Raw genomic sequence first — 24,942 nt, 5'->3', positions numbered from 1 at the left:
CCTTTTGTCCTTAATATATTTGTAAAAACTCTTTGGATTCTCCTTAATTCTATTTGCCAAAGCTATCTCATGTCCCCGTTTTGCCCTCCTGATTTCCCTCTTAAGTATACTCCTACTTTCTTTATACTGTTCTAAGGATTCACTCAATCAATTGATACTTTCACAGTAGCTGAACAAACGCTTTTATGAACTCTCGTACATTAAACTATATCAGCCTTCTATCCTTTAACGTCTCTGCAGAATTTAATGAGATTGATCAAGCACGACATTGCTTTTCGAAATCTATATGGACTGCTTTTATTATATTTTTAAGATGTAAATAAGAAAGCATCTGGAAATTGATGTCAAAAATTAAATGTCTTTCCTACCATTTATGTTAAGAACTTTATTAACTTTGTATCTTGCTTTTTAAATATTGGAATAACATTATTCATCCATATTGGCTCTGCTATCTCTTCCTCAGTTTCTTTTAACTATGCATGGATGCTGTCCTCTGGTGCTTAGTTTTATTGTCTAAGCTTGGGTCGATTAATATTATCTGTCCCCCATTTCTCACAGATGTGTCTATCTATTTTGATTTTTTTTCTAATTTTGTTGTCTTAATGATGCATTAAGACATGTATTAATTGATGTATTTTTGGATTTGGCTTGTTGAAAAAACTGGATGTGCAAACATTTGTGCAATATAACCAGCATTGTCACTTTTTTCCTTAACTTTGTGGTCTGTTGATTCGTGATTTAAGTTAAAACCAGACAGCAGTACACAAGGATGATGCCATGAAAAAAATAGTGTTTCATTGCGCACAATGTCTGTTTGCTTTGAAGGGTAGTTGCAGCAGAAATTAAACAAAATTATACAATATATATTTACAGAGTGTTAGGGAGAAACCAAGGATTGGGGGAACAAAATTGAAAGGGAAGCAATATGGAAGTAAAACAGGATTGCATATCACATTACAACAGTGACCTCAGTTTTTAAAAAAGTAATTTCTTTACTATAAAACTCTTGAAGCGTCCATTCATCATAGCTGTATAGATGCAATCATTTTTCTTGTATTCCTTTCTCATGTACAGCTAGTGAAAAAAATTAGAATTATTTTGCCTTATGATTGACTCAAACTTAAATGAACTGGAAAGATCTTAAGAGTTTTAGCCATATGTTAATTTACAATGTTATTAATGTTGGATGCAGTCCAATTGTCTGTAGTTTACACCTGCATTCATAGGTAAAGTAGGAGTAGGCGAATAGCTCTTTCAGGCCTGCTCTGCCATTCAATATGTTCATGGTTGATCATCCAGCTTGGTACCCTCTTCCTGCTTTTTCCTTATATGCATTGATCCTATTTGCCCTAAGTCTCAATTGCTTTCTATGGCAGAGAATTCCATGGACTTACCACACTCTGGGTGAAGAAATTTCTCCTAGGTACTAGATGATAAATCAGTTAAATACTTGCTAAATTTGTTACATCTTCAACGATTAATTTTGAATTGATTGAAAATGTCTGCAAATTAAAATCATGTCAAAGGTATGTTAATAAGTATGTCAAATTTGCTACAGCTTTTGATGACAAAAAGCACAGGCACAGTTTAAAAAAAGAAACGCAAACCATCTCAGGAAAAAACCCACTAGCCCATCCAATGTGTCCTGCGTAAACATGGGAAATATATCATAGAGTATCTTCGAATCCCTATAGCGTGGAAGCTGGCTATTTGCCCTTTGAAGGACATCCCACCCAGACCCCCACCCCAACCCTATTCCTGTAACTCTAGATTTCACCATCCTGCACATCCCTGAACACTATGGGCAAATTAGCGTGGCCAATCCACCTAACTTGCACATCTTTGGACTGTTGGAAGAAACCAAAGTACCTGGAGAAACCCACACAGACACTGAGAGGATATACAAACTCCACAGAGACAGTCGTCCAAGGGTGGAATCAAACCCAGGATTCTGGCGTTGTGAGGCAGCTGTGCTGAGCCACCATGCTACCCTGGATGGTATCTCTACTTCGGGTGCCATTTGAAAGCCATCTGATCTCTGTTAGCAGTGTAAAAATATATGAACAAAATCCAGATCAGTTCAAGAAAATTAGTACAGGTCATTCTGTTATAATGTGTGTTTTGTCAATATGAATTCGCTGTAATGCGCTGGACAAATTGGGGGGGCTATTTCTACAGCGCAATGTTTTACGTGTGTCAGTTGTAACACAATTACAGCACCAACACTTTATGCGTTTGTTCTAAAGCGACATTTTTCTATAACAGGGTTGCACAAAAATGCAACCATCATGTTATAGAAGAATTTACTGTATGTGAAATTCCTCTCTGGCCCCCTTAGACAATCAAAACTACAACAGTGGACTCCTCTTTCCTTAATCTCTGTTATTCTACAAGAACATATCAACCAAGGTGACCTCTGTCAGCCAGAAACCGATCCAGATTTCATTATTTTAGTGCTCACAAGGAATCAAATTTTGGACTCCTGATTTGTTGCCTTTATTTTAGCTGAAGGTTTTCTTCTTCATAAGCAGGCTAGGCAAGTCTTGTGAGTTTGCTGATTTCAGGACTTAAACTGGTGGTGATTTTTCAGAATTTGTTGGGCTTGTGATATTCCTTTAACTTGTTGGAGATTTGTCAGATGCAGTGGGCCAAAGTTTTTCATTGAATCGCAAAGTACGGAGGGTGACCATTTTGCGCTTTGCATGTAACACCTCTGAAAGACCAGCCTCGTTCATCAAAATCTCTTCTTTCTCCACCACCCTACAAATTTTTAGTTTTCAAATATTTATCCAGTTTCTTTTGAACATTACTGTTAAAATGTGATTCCGTAGATCTGAGATTTCTAAATTATAATTTTTTCATCTTTCCTCCCCCTCTTTTGCAATTATCTTAAACCTTAAATGACCATCCTGCCAGCAGAAATAGTCTTAACAGCAAGTTTGCATTTCGATACAGCCTTTAATGTCCTGAGCTGCTAAGCAAGAGCTTTATTAAATAAAATGTGGTATGACTGTGGAGGGTGACATTCAGACAAGAAATTGAAATCTTGAACAAAGAGATTTTGAAAGAGTGAGACAGAAAGATTTAAGGAGGCATTGTGAGAGCTGAGGCAGCTGAAGGCCTAGCCTCGTGCCTGAGGTGGTATGATAGTACCAAGTACATGGTTGGATTTGACAACAAGGATGAGATTTTAAAATTGTGGATTTTCCAGGTGGACCCAATGTGGGTCAGCGATAGGTGAATGGGATTTCATACGATTGGAACACAGGCAATGGATGTTTGGGAGAGCTCAAGTTGCAAAGTTGCCAGCTTGTTATGAAAACAGTGGTGTAGACAACTGTAGAGGTAACAATGGAATGGGTGAGGGTTTCAGCAACAGATGAGCTAAAGTGGAGTTTGAGAATTTAAGGATGAAGTAAGAGGTCTTGGTGATGGAGAAGACATGGGGTTAGTTACCCCAATCTGGGTGAAATAAGATAGCAAGACTGGAAGATAACTCATGCTATTCTGTTTTTATATTAAGATGAATTCTGAAGTTTAAGTTGTATTTTAGCTGCAGTTATACTTCGTACGCTGCTGGTCTTGCTGATATTTTCTGTTTCTTTTGGGGCAGTCATGCTAATGAACTCATCAGAGTACTGTCTGTACAGCGTCCAGCAGATATATTAGAGGATGAAATGATTGGCTGACAGAAAGGGAAATCCTGATTTATTTCTTTCAACTTGTACGATATCCACTATTTATTAATTGCTGAAATGCTGAGCCCACTTTGTTGATTTAATAAAAATGCTTTAAGCTGTAGTCATGATGGTAATAGAAGGTAAACAAAGGGAAAACTCAAGTTTCAATTTCACCATTTGGTGTGGCCTGGATGTGTTTGCATTTCATGACAGACCATAAATGCTGGAGTTGTCTGGCCACTCTCGCTGCAGTGACTTTGTGACTGTGTAGTTTTCTGTGTGCATGATTCGTTGTCAGAAAAATATTTCTGATCTTTGTCTTCACGCATACTTGTGCTTGGACTATTCCTTAACAGCATGCTTCATTCCTGATCACACAAAGACCAGGTTGGTCATGTGTCCAGAGTATTGCATTTGTGCACATTTTCCAGCGTTCATCAAATACTGAGGACTATCGGAGCTTTACTTGATGGGCTTCCCCATTTAAAGCCACTCTTGCCCCAAGCTATTTGACAAACAAAAAAGAAGCATGATTGAGAATTGGATGCACCTGGCCTGTAACTTGGACTGGTCCCTTCCTCTTCACAAGTGTTGCTTCTGGCCATTTCACAATTATTGCTTTCCCTTCCCTCTGTTTTGTCAAGACAGCTGTTCTCTCACTTATCAGAGACCTGACTGTACTGCACACAGCAGGTGTGTTTATGCTAACAATGAGCGTAGTAAATGGTGAAATGAATAGACAGCAGCAAGGAACAGGACACGTACACCAGTTTGTTTATGTTGGCATCTTTTGACTCTCAGTTTCATTAGAAGCTTTTAATATAGCCTTCTATTTCTTTCTCCTTCATGCCCTTTTTTAGCTGCTTAAATGTATCTATGCAAATGATCTCAGCTACTTCCTTTGGCAAATTCCACGTCCTCAAAAAAAATTTCATTTTTTGGATGAATCCACGTTTATCTTATATTTATAACTCCTTGGTTTTAGAGTCTCCATAAATTGAAATGTTTGCTCTGTCAATCTGACTGAACCATTTCATAACTTTATAAAATAACTCTGTTACAAGGTGTCGTTTCTAGCATCACACTTAAATCCATTTTCCACTTCCACTCATGCCTCTCCTGAAGGAATGATGTTACTTTTTCAGTTCTTAAGATTGTGACCAGCTGGTTGAAGTTGCCTGAGATCTGGCTCCCTCTCATAGTTGTTGACATTGCAACCAACTGATTTCAACTGTTTGCAATATTATCAACTATGGTCACTCCAGTTTGTAGCGAATGATTTGAGGAGAATGGGAATTCCCCATTCTCTAAAATGGTCAATTCACCGAAATGCATTTGACATCTCCGGGTACAGTTTGAGGAGAAAATTTGAATCTGCTGTATTCGGCCACCTGAATGAGAGGTGTTATTAGCCGGGCTTTAATTTTTATAGGCACGCCGAGTACAAGCTGTTTGTTTTCAAAAATCAATAACTAAATTCTTTACCTGGAAGTAATTCTGCTCAAATGGCAGCTGTATGTTTTTAGTATATGTTGCTATAACAGGAATTGTTCAGTCCACTCAGCAGAAGAATAAAATCTCTGAACCCACTGGCTGTTCAGTTCTGAATTGTCGTCTTGAGGAAGACGATCTGAACTTGTGAAGCTCCGACCAATAATATTGAAATTCACATTGGTGATTGCCAGTATAAGTACGAACATTTTAAGTGGTGAGGAACATGCCGAATGATTGAAACATACCACTTGTGCATTTTGTAAGCAATTAACTAATGGCTAATTTGAGTGGCAGGCCACCTTCTGAGATACAGGGAAATCCTTAAGCTCCAGCCTCATTATCTGGAATAAAAAGATTGTCTTCTGAAAAGAGAAAGTAGTCAAGGTCGAGATGAACTCAAATTCAGAAGACTAAGACATGATTCATTTGAGACCTATAATGTTTTCTCGAGACATGACAGAAAATTCCCTGGTCAGGGAATCTACAGGGTCACAGTTTCAGAATAAGCATTTTGGCCATATCAGACTGTGATGAGTAGAAATTTCTTCACTCGAAGGTTTGTGAACCTTTGGAATTCTCTACCTTGGCTGGTGATTACCTCAAGATCACCGGTCAATAGACATCAGAGTAATACTGGAATCAAGGGATTAAAGTTATAGTGGGGAAAGATGGAGTTGCTGTTGAAAATGAGAGGCTAGGAGGCCAAATGACTGACTCCAGCTCATGTTTTTCACGTTCTTAACCCATCCAACCAAAATTAGAGGTCTGTTTACAAGGTCTGCTGGGAACAGTTTGATGACAGGACAGCCTTACACAAGTGTGCAGTGTTGTTGGTTTGAATGTTTGCCTCTGGAGAATTTGTGCCAGTGAATTGATGTAACAACATTTTGTTCTACAGGTGCTTTGCTGCTGGATTTCATTCCATGTTCCAACATTTGAATCATAAATTCTAACACCCCGTGTTGAAATCTGTTTGCTGGAATCAACCCAGGCATTGGTAGTCTTGGCAGAGCTGTCTTTAAAGGATGGACTTCTACTGCTTGTGGAGTTTTTTCTGTTGCTATCTTTCTACCTTTTTTCTTTTTCCCCCTCTTTCTATTATTTCCTTATCTCTCTCTTTTACTGTCAGCCCTTTCTCATTTTCACAGTACCCACTGCCTCCATTACCTTTCCGAGGCTCTGGCTTCAATCACACTCTGCTCATCTCACGGATTCACTCTTCCTCAATCTTGTAAAGCCTCCTCAACCCAAACTTTGACCACTTTCCTCTTTATTTAGTTCAGGACTACAGGAGATTAATGACACTTTCTTATGTGAAGCTCTTTCCTCTATCTAATATTCTTTGCTTCTTCCTTAGGAGTGGGCTCCAGTTCAATGCCTCTGTGGGATTTTAGTGGGAGCACCATGTTGACGGGTCATTATGTCCGCCTTACACCTGATGAGCGCAGTAAAAGTGGATCAATCTGGAATCGAGTGGTAAGTGTGGAGGGTGGTATTAGTAAAGAGTACAGTATAGTCATGAGGTTGCTGATCAACTCTAAATGGTGTGAAATGATTATACTGTACCTCCTTTAGCTGAGCTAAGCACTTAGCTTCACGAATCCGCCAGTTATTCACCTTTATAATCAAGTACCGTTTTTACTGCCCAAAAGTCTTGTGTGATGTAGTCTCATTGATTTTGTTTTCTTCTATCTCTCGACTAAGATAAGTTTACAGCACGCGAGCTTGCTATTCAGCCCAAACAGGTTTGTGCTGATGTTTAGCTCCATAACGCCTTCTCCCACTTCATTTGGCATGTTTAACATGTACATGAAAGGAACAAGATGTGCCCCACCATTAAATGCAACATTGCTATTTTCTTTATTTATTCTTTGGAGCATTTTCAAGCCTCTGTCAGGGTAGAGACATTTCTCTTGAATTCCACAAAGGATTAAAGTGACTCCCTTATACAAATAGCCTCTAGAATTGAGCTATCCAAAAGTGGAAATCCCTCTTTACATATAAATAGAAAGCAGGAATCGTCAGCAGTGCTTCGTCCAGAGGCTCACTGAAGATGTTACCTAGTATGGTGACGAAACGTCTGAAAATGAACATTCCAGCTCAGTGAGCAAACCTACATCCATAACCTCAATCTGAGCTACAGATCTTCTCAAGACTCGCTATCCCTCTTTACATCTACCCGATTTGAATCCCTTGCCTGTTTTTCTATTTCAAAATAGAGACAAGAATCCCAAGTTTTGTCAGTGTTTCCTGACATATGTGCATTTTCATCGTTGGTGTCATCTGACAAAATTCCTATTTAATTTATGTTATCTTCTTAATTTTCCCTTGATGTGGATATACTTCATTCATTAAGAATAAGGAAAGCCGAATCACCTTCATTGTAATGGATAAATGGCAGCTCTTGCTGAACTTGAATTGTGTCAAGAGCAATGTACAGCTGGGTACCTGCAGTCTGTCACTTGTGCTGGGAGCATTTCAATAGTGCGCTGCATTTCTATTGGTCTATTTTGTGAAAGTGTTCATCAGTAGCCATTCTGAAATGATGGCAGTTGTTGGATTTTACATCTGACCTCAGTGGCACAGAGGTGTAGCTGTAGCAACTTAGACACATGGACTTCAGTGCAGAATTAGAGCATTAAAATTATTCAGCCCATCACACCTGTTCTGCCATTCTACTATTACCCTGGTGCACTTGAATAGTACAATCTGCCTGTAACGCATGTAAGGCAATACCTTTCACTGTGCCTCCGTTCACATGACAGTCATAAATCAAATTCAGTAGCACTGCGGCTGATCTGATTGTAGTCGTATCATTGCTTTATTGTCTGCACCACCTCTCTCCCCCCCCCCCCCCCCTAACCTCCAACACACGCACACACACACCCCCCACCCACCTTGTCTCGATTATGTATGGAAAATCTATCTCTCAGCTGCAGGCTTTGTTCCCATTTTGCTTGGTCCGCTGGGTTTGCTCTGGATATTAATAACCCAAGGCATTTCTGATAATGGGGTACACAGTGTTCTTTTTGTAAAGAAAAGTACACTACACAAACTACTGTAAACACCTTTTACCATACAATGCTTGCAATCTCAAGTGAACCCATTTATGTGCACTTGTCCGAGGATCAGATTGAAACAGATAATCAGCTTGTTCTGCCGCTGACCAGATGACTTTGAGCTGGCTAACTATGCTCTAAGGTAAGCTTTCTTTGTACTATTTCCATACAAAGAAGCTGTGGATTCAAACTTTTACACTGCCCTGTTTCCACCAAATGATCGGTTTGGCTACTGGCAAACATCATAAATATGTCATCTGCCATGGCTAGTTTTATTAATTATTCGTTTAGGATGTGTTTCTGTCTCCCTCGCAAGAGGATTATCTCTGGTCTGGCCTACGTGTGCCTCCCATCCCAAATCAAAATGGTTGACTCTTCAATGCCCTTGGACAATTAGGGATGGGCAATAAATGCTGGCCAGTGACACCCACATCGCATGAATGAAAAAGAAATCGGATTCAATTTGTCTGTTTTAAATAGAACTTCAACCTTTCCAGCATTACTGTGACAATTCATTTTGTTGCTGTTGAGTTTACAGCACTCGATATAAACAAGCATGCACATGTACACATTCCTTAAGCAAAACTCAGCAATACATTATAGCCAGTGATATTTCTAGTCATTAGGTCATCATCAGGCCTCAATATTTCTGTTTCCTCATTTCATTTCATTTAGATTCATATTGGCTAACCAAGCAAGTTTCAGGTTAATATACACACACCCTCCACTTCACTCTTGCCCAGAAAGAAAATTTCACAAACTAACCATCCTCTAAAAGAAAAATTTTCATCCATTGTAAAGGGGGTGTCTTGTTCTTGAACTGTTCTCCTCCCAGTTCCTCCCTTTACCTCTCTCTGTCTCACTTCAGTGTCTTGTATGTCTCAATAAAATCACCTTGCACTCTTCTAGACTCCAATTGGTGTGGCTTCGCCCTGAACAGTCTTTCCTTTGTGCAATAATACTCTCAGCCAGGAATGATTTGATTGGCCTTTCTCTGAACTGTTTTCAATGTAATTGTATAATTTTCAAATAAGGCAGAATTCTTACAATGTAATCCTGATTGCCAAGGCCACATAGAGCTTCAGTAAAGCTTACTACTTCTATGTCTGTTGCAGTAGATGGCAACATTCCATTTGCCTTCCTAATAACTTGTTGTACTTGCATACTAACTATTTGAGATTCATGTACCAGCACTTCCAGATCCCTCTGTACCTCGAGTTCTGTAAAAATGTCTCTTAATTTAAATTATGATGTGGAGGTGCTGGTGTTGGACGAGGGTGGACAAATTGAGAAGTCACACAACACCAGGTTATAGTCCAAGAGGTTTACTTGAAATCACAAGCCTTTGGAGTGTAGCCCCTTCATCAGGTGAACTCACTTTACACAATGAAGGGGCTACACTCTGAAAGCTTGTGATTTCAAATAAACCTGTTGTACTACAACCTGGTATTGTGTGAATGAACGAGTTCACATTTTCCATCTGCAACATTTTTACTTGTCCAATCAACCTATCTATAACCCTTTGCAGATCCTTTACCTCTTAAGGACAATTTACTTTCTGAAAAGGCCCAAACTGTTATCCCTATGGCACACCACTAGTCATAGTCTGCAAATTCAAAAAAAAGAACCATTTATCCAAATTCTCTGTATCCTTTTGCCTACCTGTCTTTTATCCATGTAAATGTTATCCTGTACACGTTGTGTTCTTACCTTGGGTAGCAACTTCTGATGTTACTGTATGAAATGTCTTTTGAAATGCAAGTCCACCACATCACTGGTTTTCTTTTGTCCAAGTTGCGTGTTACATAGAATCACAGAATCCCTACAGTGTGGAAGCAGGCCATTTGGCTCATCAAAATCACATCTTCCGAAGGTCTTTCCACTCAGACCCAGTTCCCTACCCTATTCCTATAACCCTGCATTTCCCATGGCTAATCTAGCTAGCTGCAACATCCCTGCCACTCTGGACAATTTATTATGGCCAGTCTACTTAACCTGCACATCTTTGGACTGTGGGAGGAAACCCATGCAGACATGGGGCGAATGTGCAAACTCCACACAGATAGTCACCAGAGGTTGGTATCGAACTCGGGGTCCCTGGTGCTGTGAAGCAGCAGTGCTAACCACTGAGCCACTTTGGCTCTGGTAATTTGAAGTATTCCATGGTGAAAACTGGCACACAATACCTGTTTATTAGCTCTGCTATTTTCTTATTGTACTTTGTCAGATCCTCAGACACACTCCAGAGTTCTAGCATTAGCTTTCATTATTCTTTTTTTCTGTTAATTACTTGTGTAAACTGAGTCATACAGCGTGGAAGCAGACCCTTCGATCTAAGTTGTACACGCCGACCAGACATCCCAATCTGACCTCGTCCTATTTGGCCCTTCTCCCTTGAAACCCTTCCTATTCGTAGACCCATCCAGGGGCAGCTCAGTGGTTAGCACTGCTGCCTCACTGTGCCAGGGACCCAGGTTCAATTCCAGCCTCGAGCAGCTATCTGTGGAGTTTGCGCATTCTCCCTGTGTCTGCATGAGTTTCCTCTGGGTGCTCCAGTTTTCTCCCCACAGACCAAAGATGTATATGTTAGGTGGATTGGCTGTGCTAAATTGCCCATAGTGACCAGGGATGTGCGGGTTAGGTGGGTTAGCCATGGGAGTTGCAGAGTTGCTGGGATAGAGTGGGGGTGCTATTTAGTGGGTTGGCATGGACTTGTTGGGCCAAGTGGTCTGTTTCCACACTAGGTATTCATCAAGAAGACTTTTAAATGTTGTATTTGTACCTGCCTCCACCACTTCCTCTGGCAGGTGGTTCCATACCCTCTGCATAACAAGGCTACCCCTCGGTTCCTTTTCAAATCTTTTTTCCCCCCCTCAGTTTAAACCAGTGTCCTCTGGTTTTGGACTTTTTTGAATACTACATGCTAGCTTTCTTACTTTTTTTTTCTCCCTTTTTGTAGTTTTTTTACTGATGGTTAAAATCTGACCGACCAGTACGCATTACAGATTTGTACTGTGACTTGAGGGCAGGTGCTGGGCTGTTAGTGTCTTAATGCTGAGCCCTGCAATTGTGTAGTGTTCCTTAAGCATGACACAGTAATCTGCCTCCTTCACCTGCTCATGTCCAAGACTGGGATTTGAACTCCTGCTTTCCTAAATTGAGACTAAACTGTCGTCAAGCAAAATTCAACATGGAATTTGATCAGGAGAACAAAAAGCTTCCAGTTTGCCCTTGTCAAGAAAGACAACACTTGAGTTTCCTTTGATTCGAGATTCAGTTTATTTGTGCTCGTACTGTTCTGAGACTAAACTTTATTTGGGAAAATTCTCGCTGCTGCCAAATCATATTCATTATCTTCTGATAACTGTTCAAAATGTATGTTCAAGAACAAAATGAGGCTTGAACTATGTGATCTTCTCCAACACGCAAATATTCTTGTTCATTCATTCTCTCAACTTTGTGTTCAAGACGTCACTTTGGAGACACACTGGGGTGGTGCACATGCCATTGCTGTTTTAAAATTTTGATCCCCAGTCCCAACACTAATTAATATCTTCAGAATAAGAAGGAAGACGAGTAATCTGGGAATACGTGCACTGTTGTTCCTTTTTATTGTCTCTAGTTTGGATTCAGATTAAAGTTAATAAACTTGCAAAAAAAAAACAAAATGTTGAAGATCAGAAAACAAATAGGAAATGGAGCTGAACAGCACCTGAGAGAACCATTTGAGTGCAAGTTTGATATGTGGACTCTTCCAGAATTCTTCTGTTGTATTCATGGCTGCTGAGTGTTATCTTTTGAACTCTGAATAAATTTAATGTTGAATATAATTGCTATTTCTTTAAGACTTCAACAAATGTTGTCTCTGTTTTTGCAGCCATGCTACTTGAAAGACTGGGAGCTCCATGTCCAGTTCAAAGTTCACGGGACTGGGAAAAAGAATCTTCATGGTGATGGGTTAGCTATTTGGTACACGAAGGATCGACTAAGCCCCGGTACAGTATTATGTCCTGGGTTGTCCCATGATTGAGAAGTCAAAGACCGCGGAAGCAAACTCTTTATATGTATGTTTGGAAACAAACGCCAAAATAGGGACAGTGGATAGTAAACGAGTACTGTGCTAGTAGGAGACTGTGTTGCCCTTTCAGTTTTAGAGCTTGCTCATTGAAGGACATATCCCATATAAATCAGGGGAGAAGTAAACTTGCATTAGCAATCCTGCTTGACTGCACTTACAATCCTAGCCTACCTTCCACAATCCTAGGATATCCCAAAGTGCTTCATAGCCAATTCACTACTTGAATTATTATTGTTGTAATGTAGGAAAGGCAGCAACCAATTTATTGGACAGCTTATGCTAATTGCTAGAAAATCTGTTTGTAGGGGGTTGGGAAGAGAGAGTAAAATGTTGACCAAAACACTGGAATGATCTTGTCTTGTCAGACTGTGCAATAGAATCCTTTTAATCCTCCAAAGAGGACTTCAATTTAACATCTCATTCCATCTTGGCCACATTGGAGTATCAGCCTGCATTTTAGATTCTGAAGTAGAATTTGACCCCACAAACCCCTTGTTTGCTATTCTTCCGTGCAAAATTGCAACTTGCCTGTTAACTGCTATGTCCCTTTCCAAAGGTATTGTTCTTGCCTTGCTGATTTTATATGTACCTGAGTACTGGTGCCAACCCTTACTGTGGTTTCAGTAATGCAAATGCATTACAAAATAGTGCGCTGTTGTGAAGCCATTTGGAACAGGTTTTTCACTGATGGACAGATTGTAATCTAAAATGCTGCCCAAAAAAAAGGCAATCTCTCATGTTTACAGATCCAGGCTTACAGTGGAAATTCCCTTTTTCATTCTTAAGATGTGGACACCATTAACAAAGCCATCATCTATTGCCCATCACTTGTTACCCTTGACTAGGCACTTGTGTGATTTCTGTTTGAATTACAAATATCTTTTGTTATTTATAGGAAGATCTAACATATTGAGCTATTGACAATGGAAAAATGATTTGCAATGTGATATATTTCCATGTTTTGGTTTGATTTATTGTGACATGTATTGATTATGCATAGTAAAAAGCGTTGTATGGTGTGACCGCTCTCTGGCGCCATCTTAAAATACAGAAAATGAATCAAAACGCAGAATATAAAGCCAGAAAAGTAAAACAATAAAAGTCAGCTTATAGTCTTGTCTCAATAACGTAAGGTAGTCTTTGGAACAGCTCCTGTTTCTGGCTCAGCCATGGGCCTGGATCCGGGCTCCTCTACCCTGATACCTTGAGTCCCTTCTGCTAACCTGACTCTGCTGCTGCAACCATGCTTTATCACATCGCCACCGCTGGAACAAAGTTGCCACCTGCCTCCTCCAACACCCCTGCCATGGGTTTGTGCTGAGTCAACCTTGCCAATGGAGAAACTGTTGGTGCCACAAGGTGCTATGCTGGTGAGATGTTAAAGGGTTAATTTGTTCTGCTGCTCTGTAAGAAATTGGATGTCCCAGGGCGAGATTGCGCTGTCAAGCTCCCGGGCCTAGCCGTGGACCTGGACTCTTGACTTAGCGTCCAAGTCTGGGCCAGCACATTAAGCTTGGAACCTGTTCGACAAGAAATCTTGGGATGGGGTATAGCCGTTCCACCTCATCCTGGAGTTGATGCCACTGCCGCCGGAGTCTTCTCCTTTGTCATGTGCTTGGCCTCGCTGCTTCCCAGGCCAGCGTTGCCATCTTCATCTGCCATTCTATACTGGGCAGGATGGTGTGTGATTTGCCAGGGAACTTAGGGGATGTGCTCATCCTTCAGAACAAGGATAATGCCTTCTCATTGGCAAGAAGTTTCATATGGGCCCTTTTAATATGGGGAGGATGTTACACTTCAACTGCCACATGGATCTGGCTGAGCAGGCAGCTTTCAGTCTCTTATTGCCTGGCCCAACTGCATAGGTATGCAGAGATTGATATTTAGCCTGTTTGACGACACTGTGACGCTACCATTGTACTACAGTATCTCCTTACTGTTACTTATGCTTGATGATCCTGGCATACCCTCTACATGAAATTGAATCTCTGGTTTGATAGTAATGATAGAGTGGGAAATGTGCTGGGCATTGACGTTACACAATGGACTTGAATAAAATTCTGCTGCTACTGATAACCAATGTTGCTGCTAACTTTTTTTTCTTCTACGCAGAACATGAAATCAGTGCTGCAAATGGCATCAGCACACTGTTTTTACCACCACAGACAGATCCATCTGTGGCACATAGCTTGGCGAGGATGAGATCAATTACAATGCTTTCCCTCCTGCAGTTTCCTTGATCATTTGCAAGCAGACCCAGTCTAGCAGTTACGTCCTTTAGGCCTTGACCAGCTGGTTCAATAGTAGTGCTTCTCACCCACTCTTGGTGGTGGACATTGAAGTCCTCCGTCCAGAATACTGCTTGTGCTCTCATCAACCCTCCATTCTTCTTGCAAATCATTTCATACACTAATTTGTCCCTTGTCCTTGAAGTGGTATGAAGTAATCAGGAGATTGCCTTAAATGTGGACGAGGCAACGTCATAAGATTTCATGGTGTCCAGAGTTAATGTTGAGGACTCCCAGGGCAAAGCCCTCCTGACTGCATACTAAAGTTAGCACTTTAGAAACAGCATCCCCAATTCATCAATCACATTACAGCGAATTAATGTTGATGAAATGCATGTTATAACAGAACGACCTGTAGTAGTGTCTGGGACATAATACCATACTCTAATAATAGACTGTTGCTTGACTGTTCTGTGGGACCACTCCCAATTTTGGCACACAACAATCCGACTCATACTGACTGCAGGATTGACAGATCGGGGTGTGTCGCTGACGTTTTCAGTGCCTAGGCTGATACCAGATGGAAAGCCATTTGGCTTCTCTTTGATTTCTGTGTAGAGACTGGCTTAGAATGTTCTTTCCTAAAGGATACCAGTGAACCAGAGGGGTCTCTACAGCGACCGACAGCCACATGGTCACTACTGCCGTAAACACTCCATAATGCCAGATTCCCGATTTAAATTTGAACTCCATTAATTGTGAATTAGACTCTTGATCCCATGTCTCAGAACATCAACCTAGATCTCTAGACTTGTAGGCTATGGTGTTTCTGGTGTGCTTGCTGACTGTATTTTTAGGTGGTAAGTTCCCGTTGGGAAAGTACTGAGAATCCAGATAGTAAAAGTCACAAGTTTGCATATGCTGCTCAAGGAGGCATACCAAGTTGTTGCAGTATATCCTATTCACATTTTATTTAAAAAGTTACTTGTCGAATTTCTGCCCTCTGCTCTTTTCCAGGAGTAGAGTTTAATAGGGATGTTTTATGGAAGGTAACCAATGTGCCATTAGTCAGCTATCCATTGCAGAGATGTAGCATGCACTGTGTGTTTAACTCATGTGTATCAAGGTGTCAGTTTATGCTCACTTTTGATAGAAAGACTGGGGAGTAGGTCAGAAATATGGCTGAGCTGAGCTAACCTGGCTTATATCAGAGGGCGAGTCCAGAATCTCCCCTGCTGGGCGTGTGCTGTGACTGGCAAGCTATCGAGGAGCCGACTCCCTATATTTTTTTGTCAGTACAAGGACATCCCTTCAGCATTGCGAGATCAAGTGAACATTGTCTTGCAAGTGGATTTGACTATCACAATGTGAATCTCATCCTTTCCCCAGATTTAAAACAATTGACCTGGATTTTGGTCTGAGTTTGCTGTTGCGTGAGAGGGTCGGAGAGTAGGGGCATGAATTGGTGGAATGCAAGGGGGAATATTCAGGACTGAATGTGAGAGTGGAAGCACAGGAAGATAATCTTGAGAGCAGGCAGGCCACAGAACAGGATGTCTGTGGCAAGCAAAGTTTGCAAGGTTAAATAAATATTGTCTCTTTAATTAATTATGTTAAAGTGAAACAACATTATACTGTGTCAAGTTTAACCAGGGAATTTCGGTCGGGATAAACTGGGCATGTCTGGTAAAGTGCCACAAGTGTTCAGTCCTGGGGACTCAATATTTACAAGTCTATGTTAATGATTTGACAAAGAGACTAAAAGTCAAATATCTAACCTTGCTGACACTATAAAGTTAGTTGGGAGTGAAAGCAGTGAGGAGGGCACAAAGAGACTGCGAAGAATAAAGGTAGTTTGAGAGAGTGGACTATGTGGTGGCCAATGGAGTATAAAGTGGGGATGTTAAAAGAATAAAGAAAACAGGATTTTTAAAAGGCGTGAAACTTTTAAATGTTGAATGTTCAGATTTGATACAAGTATTCAAGCTTGACAAAGTTAGCATCCAGATAAAGGAAGCACTCCAGATGGAAAAGGCATGTGGACAAGATATGGAAAGACATGGAAATCTCATTCCACTTGTGCTGGGCTTTGGTGAACCCACCCATAGAGTATTATGTCTAGTTTTGGGTTCCAGTTTAAGAAATTATATATTTGATTTTGATATGTTATAAAAAAGATTCATTGATTCCTGAGGTGAGAGGGTTGTCTGATATTGAGAAGCTGAGAAAATTGTGTATTATCTTGGTTTTATACAAATGAGGAGAGGTGATTTCAGCAAAACATATAAGATTCTGATTTGGCTTGACCGGGTAGACTCTAGTTGTTTCTTTAAGTCACGGACTCTCTCAATCTCAGGATAAGGGGCAGGTGATGGCCTCATGGTGTTCTCGCTAGACTTTTCAGCCAGAGGTATAGGTATGGGTTCAAATTTCACCATGGCAAATGGTGAAGTTTCAATTCAATAAAAATCTTAAATTAAGAATCTAATGATGACCGTGAAACCATTGTCAGTTATCAGAAAAACCCAGCTGGCTCATTTGAGGGAAGGACCTCACCTGGTCTGGTCTGTATGTGATGCCAGACTCCAAGCAATGTGGTTGACCCTTAACAGCCCTCTACTATTGCTGGACAATAAATACTGCTCTAGCCAGTGATACCCACATCCTGCAAAAAAAAAAAAAAGTTGGTTATTAAGGAGAGGAGGAGAAATTTCTTCATGGAGATAATTGTAAATTTTTCAGATTATCTGCCCTAAAGCATTGTGAATGCTTTGTCATTGAGTATATTCAACATAATGGTTGATAGAGTTTTGATCTGAAAGAATTAGTGGATATGGAATGGGTAGGAAAGTGGATCTGAAGCCCAAGATCAGTCTTGCTCAATGGCAGAGCAGGCTCAACCGGCCAAACAATCCCCTGTTCCTGTTTCTTCTGCCGTAATGCATTTCAACCAGTATTACAAAGAAAAAGATTATCTTGTCATTCTAAAACTGCCTGTGGTACCTGCCAGCACGCAAATTGGCTGCTGCATTTTTTACCTTGTGTCAGCGATTAATCTTCAAATATACTTAATTTGTTGCAAAACACATTGGGCCTTCCTGTCCTCTGTAAGTTTCTTTGCCGCATTTTGTTTCAAAAAAAGGCATGGTTCCATGTTAGGGGGAGGAGAATAACAGCGAGGATCTTGAAGCCTGTGACTTTTGCTGTGATTTAATGTGGATGTTGGATGAGGAGGGGATTGTAATGCTCCTTGTAATGCTTTTTACTGGGCAGCTGACCTAACTTTGTAAGCTTTATAAAATAACCAATGGTGAAATACATTATGCCAGTATTGGAATTATTGCACTACTAAAGCAAAGCATTTATGTTAAATTTTAGAAAGGATTGTGCAAATGCTAACAGAAATATGTACTATTCATTTTTAGTGCCAGACTTTTGAACGGATGCAGCACAATCTAGTCAATCCATTCCCCTGTGCTATGCCCAACAAGTTTATTTCCTTTAAGTGCTCATCACTGTCTCTGGGTAAAAATCCCGGAACTCCTTCCTTGCCAGCATTGTGGGTGTTCCTTAGCCCAAGTATTGCAATGGCTCAAGGTGGCAGCTCACCACTGCCTTCTCAAGGGCTATTGGGAATAAGCAATAAATGCTGGTACAACCAGCAATGCCCATGTCCCCTGAATGATTTTTTAAAATTGCCTTTTGAAATAACTCACTGCCTCTGGTTGTACCATCGTATAAGTGATAAATAAAAAACATGCCGTCATTCCCCTGCACCTCTTGCCCACAACCTTAAATCTGTGTCTCCAGTCTTTGTACCATCAGATGGAAACCATTTTTGTTGCATAGTTTGATTAGAAAAAAGATCTTAAAAAACTAGAGATGTTATTCAACATCTTTGGAGCAGTTGGGACTTGAACCTGGGCTCCTGGCTCAGAGCTAGGGGTACTACCATTGCACCACAAGAGCCCCAGTTGCCCAGTTTTTGTAAACCTGACATAACCTTTTACAGTTGTATCAAATCTCATTTCAATCCCCTTTGCTCCAAGGACAGCAGCCGCAGCTCCTCCAACCTCATCTCGTGGCCAACATTCCTTGTTCCCAGGACCATTCTGATCAATCTGTGCCTTCTTAAGGACTTTTTAAAATACCCATTCTAAAATTTCACCCAGAACTTGATGAAATATTCTGCTTGTAGCTTAATCGCAGTTTATAGAAGTTCAGTGTAATTTCTCTGTTTTTGTACTCAGTACTCTGTTTATGAAGCTGAAAATCTTATTGTTTTTGCCAACTACCCAGTCAATATTTTCTGCCAACTTCAAAGATCTACACACTGTGTCCCTCCCCACACCATTGCTTTGTCCCAAGCACACTTGAAAGATATGCGAATATCAATATTGCTGGTTCCTATGCTTGGTGACCAAATTCTTCAAATGCATTAAGATTTTTTTGTCCTAAATTCCCTGCGCCACTTGCCTCTCCATTCAGCTGTACTTTCTATACTCTATATCAAGGTCTTAGAGAGGGTGCAAAGGAGATTTCCTCAAATGGTACCAGTACTGAAATATTTAGTCTGGGTTGCAATCCCTAGAGCAAAGAGATTAAAGAGAAGCATTTAAAGTCTTTAATGCTATCGATTTGTGTACAAAAGCATGGTCATCAGTCAAAAGATGTAAATTTGCTATCATTGGTAAAAAGAGGGAAAAGCAAGAAATTTATTATAATCTGAAATGCATGTATGAAAAGGCCATGGAAGCAGATTCAACTTTCTAAAGGATACTTAAAAAAGGAGAATGAGACAGAGCCGTGGAGGGAGAATAGGGGAGTGGAATAAATTGGATAGCTGTTTCAAAGAGCTTGCACAGGAATTGTGAGCTGAATGTCTTCCTCCTTTGCTAAATGATTCTATGATACTGACTGAGTACAACAGAACAGTATGTTTAATTTCTGAACCGTTGGAATTAAAATTGTCCTTTGATAAACCAAAGCCTTTCTTTGAATATAAGCCCTTCTTCAGGAAGAAGGGCTTATGCCAGAAACGTCGATTCTCTTGTTCCCTGGATGCTGCCTGACCTGCGCTTTTCCAGCAACACATTTTCAGCTCTGATCTCCAGCATCTGCAGTCCTCCCTTTCTCTTTTCTTTGAATAGCAAGGTGACAACATAGTTGTGGAGTGCTGCATTCATGCTGTAGGTGGTCCATGTAGTTTCTTAACGGTCATCTTAATGTAACTAACTTGACATACATTATAATGTTCTCTATCGATTTTAATTCATTGATTTTTAACAGCGCTAATCACACTTTAGAGTGTCAAATTTGTTTGTATTTGTGCAGAGTGAAGTTTAACCTTAACCAAAAGTTCCCATTTTAGGAACTTTACCAGTCATAGACACTGAGTTGCTTTATGTTGTTTAAGATGCTACTCAAGTTCCAGATTTTAAAACCAGTGGGGACTCTAACAAGCTGCCTTTTAGTCCTAAAAGTATCCACTGCAGTTTTGCTCTGGGCTACTTAACTTTCTGTAAAATACTTATTTATGTGATATACTGCCTTTTTGTCTGAATTTATCTCTAGATTTAACTATTCTACTGCTCTTCTGGCTGCCATTTCATTTTTTACCCTTCACAAACTTGAGTTCACTCAACACACTGTACCAAACTGATACAAAGTACCATTCATCCAACAGTGCTGTTCTCACCAATGTACTTGGCTCCCAGATAGGCTCCTGGATAAGAAACTTGATATTGAAGTTCTCATGTTTGTTTTCACATCACTCAATGTTTTCACATCACTCCCTATCTCTGAATCCTTGTCGCCTAAAAATCACCTCCGATATCTACACACCCCCAACATTCCTAATTTTAATTGCTTCATCAGCAGCAGCTTATCAGTTACCAACACCCTAAGCTCTGGAATTACTGCTGTGTATGGCTATCTCTCTTTGCTAGCTTACCTCCCTCCCTCCTTTAAGGCACTCCTTGAAACCTAACTCTCAGTTCCTGGTCATGTGCCCTACAATCTATTTATGACGATTGGTGTCAAATTTTATTTACTTATGTTTTAATTGAGCACTTTGTAGGAACCTTTTACTGTATTGAAGATGTAATATAAATGCACGTTGTTGAATACTGAAATTGCATAAAAGGAGCTAATTAACCCTTGAGTTCAGACTAATGAGAGTTGTCTCATCGGACATGCTACATGAGCAGATTGGGCAAAAGGTAACTTCGGTAATCTGTCAGCTGCAGCACAGGAATAGGCAATCCACAACAATACTATCTGGAAAGACGAGCAGCAGAGAAATGGAAGCACCACTATCTGCAAGTTCTCCTCAAAGCCCACTACCATCCTAACTTGAAAACGTATTGCCATTCTTTCAGTGTCTCTGGTTTAAACTCCTGGAACTTTTTTATGAACAGCATTGTGGGCCGATCCATACGAAATGGAGTGCAGTAGTTCAAGAAAGCAGCTCACCCCCACCGCCTCAATAACAATTCAGGATGTGCATTAAATGGTAGCCCTGCCAGCAATGCCCACATTCCTAAATGAATAAAAAAGAAAAAGAAGTGTTTGCTCTGGCAGGGTTGATTAAAACAAGAAATTAAATCAACCTTCCAATTATTTATTTATCACATTAGAAATAGCATTTACTGAATCTATACTCCTGCTTATCTTGATTAGTTCAGTCAATTTGCTACCCTCACTTCCACTTCCTCAAAACATTTTCTTTGCCCAAATAAAGAGTATAGAGTCAGTGTTTCAGATTTTGATATTAATTAGTTTTGCCTGTTTTTCTCTGCCAACCTAAAGAAAACATTGTCAAAATAATCTGACCACTGGATTTCCACTCAGTAGTTTGAAGCGGGCAGTGAGTAATTGAGCGCAGAAACATTGTTGATTATTTTTCTACCCTCACGAAGGCAGGTTCTTGGTCCCAGCTGCTGTTCAGTGAGCTCTGGGAAGTCACTCAGTCTGTTTTTAAACATTCCTCAGCTGCTGTTTTGTTCGTTTTGTGGATCTGGTCAGAGTGCTCTTGAGTCACTTGACTGCCTAGGTTGTTGTGACATAATTATGTAAACTAGTTGTTGCATAAATCCTCCCCTCTCCATGAACAAATCAAACAAATAGTCAAGGTGTGAAGCACCTTATCCATGAATTCAGTCACTTATTCTATTACCTCTTGCGCCCTCTCTGTCCTTCAATTTTAACTTCCCTTTTCAGGATGAACTGTTTTGGAACAAATATGAGTAGTTTAGAGACACTCATAATAAAGGCATTTGTGGTAAAGGTGTGAAACTAATGTTATTCTATTTTCTTTCATTTGCAGGCACCGTGTTTGGAAGCAAAGATAAATTTCATGGTTTAGGGCTGTTCATAGACACGTACCCCAATGATGAGAGTGCTGATGTGAGTGCCAGCTGATACCCTGACTTGACTTATACTGTGGCTGCTCTTTATTCATGTTCTCTTAGATTCACAAAAGTTATGCAAAACCTTTATAAACCATTGGTTAGTTCTCACCGGGAATAGTGTGTCTAATTATGGACACCAGATGGACAGGACAATTCAGAAAGAATGTTCAGGCTTTTGGGCGAAGTGATGAGGAATTTCACATTTTTGGATAGACTGTAGTAATTCACAAGTAAGCCAGAGGGGAGAGAAATAGACATTTTTAATTGGTCATGAGTTATGATGACCTGGATGCATTGCTTGAAAGGATGGTGGAAGAATATTTAATAGTGTCTTTCAAATGGAAATTGTATGTATTCTTGAAAGGGAAACTTACTGACCTATGGGAAGAGAAGCAGGGGAATCCATTCAAGAAGTGAGGACAAGCGTAGTAAATTGAATGATCTCTTTTGCTATCTAATGATTTTATCTACCTGGAATCGTACATTTATGCTTAACCTGGATATAATCACTCGAAAGCGTTGCAACAATCTTGATTCTCAACTCTGATCGTGACAGCAAGTATAAATAGCAGAGGGTGCATCCACCAATACCTCAACTACTGGCAGTCATCTCTGTGGAATGAAATATAGAGATGGCCTGCTGGAACTAAGCATTGTCTCACTCAGGTAGAATAATCTTTACATGGTAACTCTTGTTCATGAACATAGTTTTTCTTCCTAACTATATTTTCTCATATTTTTGAATGAATTAAGGATCAGTCCCACTGTTTGGGACTGGAATCATATTAAGATATCTGTACACCTGCTGGACCTTTGAATTGCTGTGGCCAGATGAGAACAGATCATTAGCCTCCTTAACAAAGATTTCTTTTAGCATGCAGCTATAACGTTTTCTCTAATTAAAATGTAATTAACTAATTTTCTTACTAACTGTAAAGTGCCAAAATCAAGATTTTCTTCATCAAGGTTAACAAAGAACTAATTTATTATCTGTTAAAACCAAGGACAATAGTAAAGACATAACATCAAGCAATATGGCCTTCAGACAGATCCACACACTTGCAATCTGACTTATGCATGCACATATGCGCGCACACAAGTTAAAAAGGATTGGTGTCCAGAGCAAAACGCCATTTAGGGTGTAGGTTTGCTGGCTGAGCTGTAGGTTTGATATCCAGACGTTTCATTACCTGGCTAGGTAACATCATCAGTGGCGACCTCCAAGTGAAGCGAAGCTGTTGTCTCCTGCTTTCTATTTATATGTTTGTCCTGGATGGGCTTCCTGGGGTTTGTGGTGATGTCATTTCCTGTTCATTTTCTGAGGGGTTGATAGATGGTATCTAGATCTATGTGTTTGTTTATGGCGTTGTGGTTGGAGTGCAAGGCCTCTCGGAATTCTCTGGCATGTCTTTGCTTAGCCTGTCCCAGGATAGATGTGTTGGTCCCAGTCGAAATCTATCCTGGGACAGGCTAAGCAAAGACATGCCAGAGAATTCTTAGAGGTCTGGCACTCCAACCACAACGCCATAAACAAACATACAGATCTAGATACCATCTATCAACCCCTCAGAAAATGAACAGGAAATGACATCACGACAAACCCCAGGAACCCCATCCAGTCAAACATATAAATAGAAAGCAGGAGACAACAGCCAGGTAATGAAACGTCTGGATATCAAACCTATAGCTCAGTGATCAAACCTACACCTTAAACCTCAACCTGAGCTACAAACCTTGCAAAAAGCCATTTATATTAGAATTCAGTTTCAAGTTCTTTCGAGTGTCCTTGAGGCATAGCGTTTTAACCTGAGACCATGGTTGGTTAGTTGAGTTCTGAGATCCTTCTCTGCAGAGAATGTTGCAGTTACATTGTACGTTCTCAATTCCAGCTGTCTTTTTCCAGTTGCTCTGCAAAATCAGCTCCTTGAAATATTTGCTTGTTTTAGTATTCTCTGTCTCCAGAATGCTTGTTAATTTATGTTCCAGCTCTAAAGTGTGAGCGTTCTCAAATCAGTGTAAACAAAATTGGGAATCGAACCTGGGTGTTGGAGGTGCGATTGTCTAGTTTTGGAAATATCGTTAATTTCAGTTTAGCTATTTCTTATCTAATCCATGTTGCTTTCATTAAACTTGACCATTCTGTGGCGCTAGGTACTTTCTGTGGCTATCTTAAGTCAGTAGTTTTGGTCCCAAGAAAACATTTCAGTCTGTGAAATTCCCATTATTAAATTGGTTGATGGAATTTGAAACTCAATAATCCATATTTTATATTATTGTGATAGAATGGGTTGCCATAACTTTGGCACTGTAATATTTGCAGAATATTCCACACTATCAGTTTAGTTAGATGTTCCCTTTTTTTGCGTCTCCTTGCTTGGAGACACATGACAATGATAGAAGGTCTTGTCAGAGGATTTAACTGAAGCTTCTTTGATGATGCACGATCCGGGAATTTTTATTTAAGAAATTAGTTCATTCGTTTATAATGGATACCAGGTTCCGCTCGATAGTGTTGCAAAGTTCTGGGTGCAGAGTTTCTCCCACAAAACCTGACAGTGCCCTGACTTATCCATTTTATCTTAAGCTTCTGTACTCATGGAACAGTGTCACGCTCACACAACACAATTGCTAGAATCTCCTAGTTGTTGCAGTTCTTTTTTGAAATTCTCTTTTGAAATAAATAAGAGCTAGGCAAGATGAATTCATATGCAAGTTGTGGAACAAAAGAGGAATCAAAAATGCAGTTCAAACATTGAGATAGTATTATTGAGATTTATTTAGCACACCTTGTCATGTGACAGGGGAAACAATGAAGCTTTGAGCCACTAACAATTTCCTGCCCCCTCCTCAGACTACAGTTCAGATTTATTCTTTATTGGAGGGCATTATTTGATTGGCATGTCCCAGTTACCACTTGACCTTAGGGGCTTGATCTAATATTGCATCTATTTTTGCTTTGACACAGCCTTCAGTTATTTTTGGCTGACACCT

General features: G+C 40.1%; 1 protein-coding gene across 1 annotated transcript in view; it reads left to right on the top strand.

The window, feature by feature from the left end:
* lman2 (lectin, mannose-binding 2) overlaps window positions 1–24,942 on the top strand; it is a 53,050-nt gene that overhangs the window by 11,788 nt on the left and 16,320 nt on the right. The window contains exons 2-4 of the mRNA XM_043703951.1: window positions 6,532–6,650; window positions 12,111–12,228; window positions 21,867–21,946. Coding sequence (XP_043559886.1) covers window positions 6,532–6,650; window positions 12,111–12,228; window positions 21,867–21,946 — 317 coding nt within the window. The remainder of the gene's footprint in view (window positions 1–6,531; window positions 6,651–12,110; window positions 12,229–21,866; window positions 21,947–24,942) is intronic.

This window comes from Chiloscyllium plagiosum, chromosome 14, assembly GCF_004010195.1.
Source record: "Chiloscyllium plagiosum isolate BGI_BamShark_2017 chromosome 14, ASM401019v2, whole genome shotgun sequence".
NCBI classification, from domain to species: domain Eukaryota; kingdom Metazoa; phylum Chordata; class Chondrichthyes; order Orectolobiformes; family Hemiscylliidae; genus Chiloscyllium; species Chiloscyllium plagiosum.
Note: the sequence above shows the minus strand (reverse complement) of the source record. Positions and strands in the feature narration are given on the sequence as shown.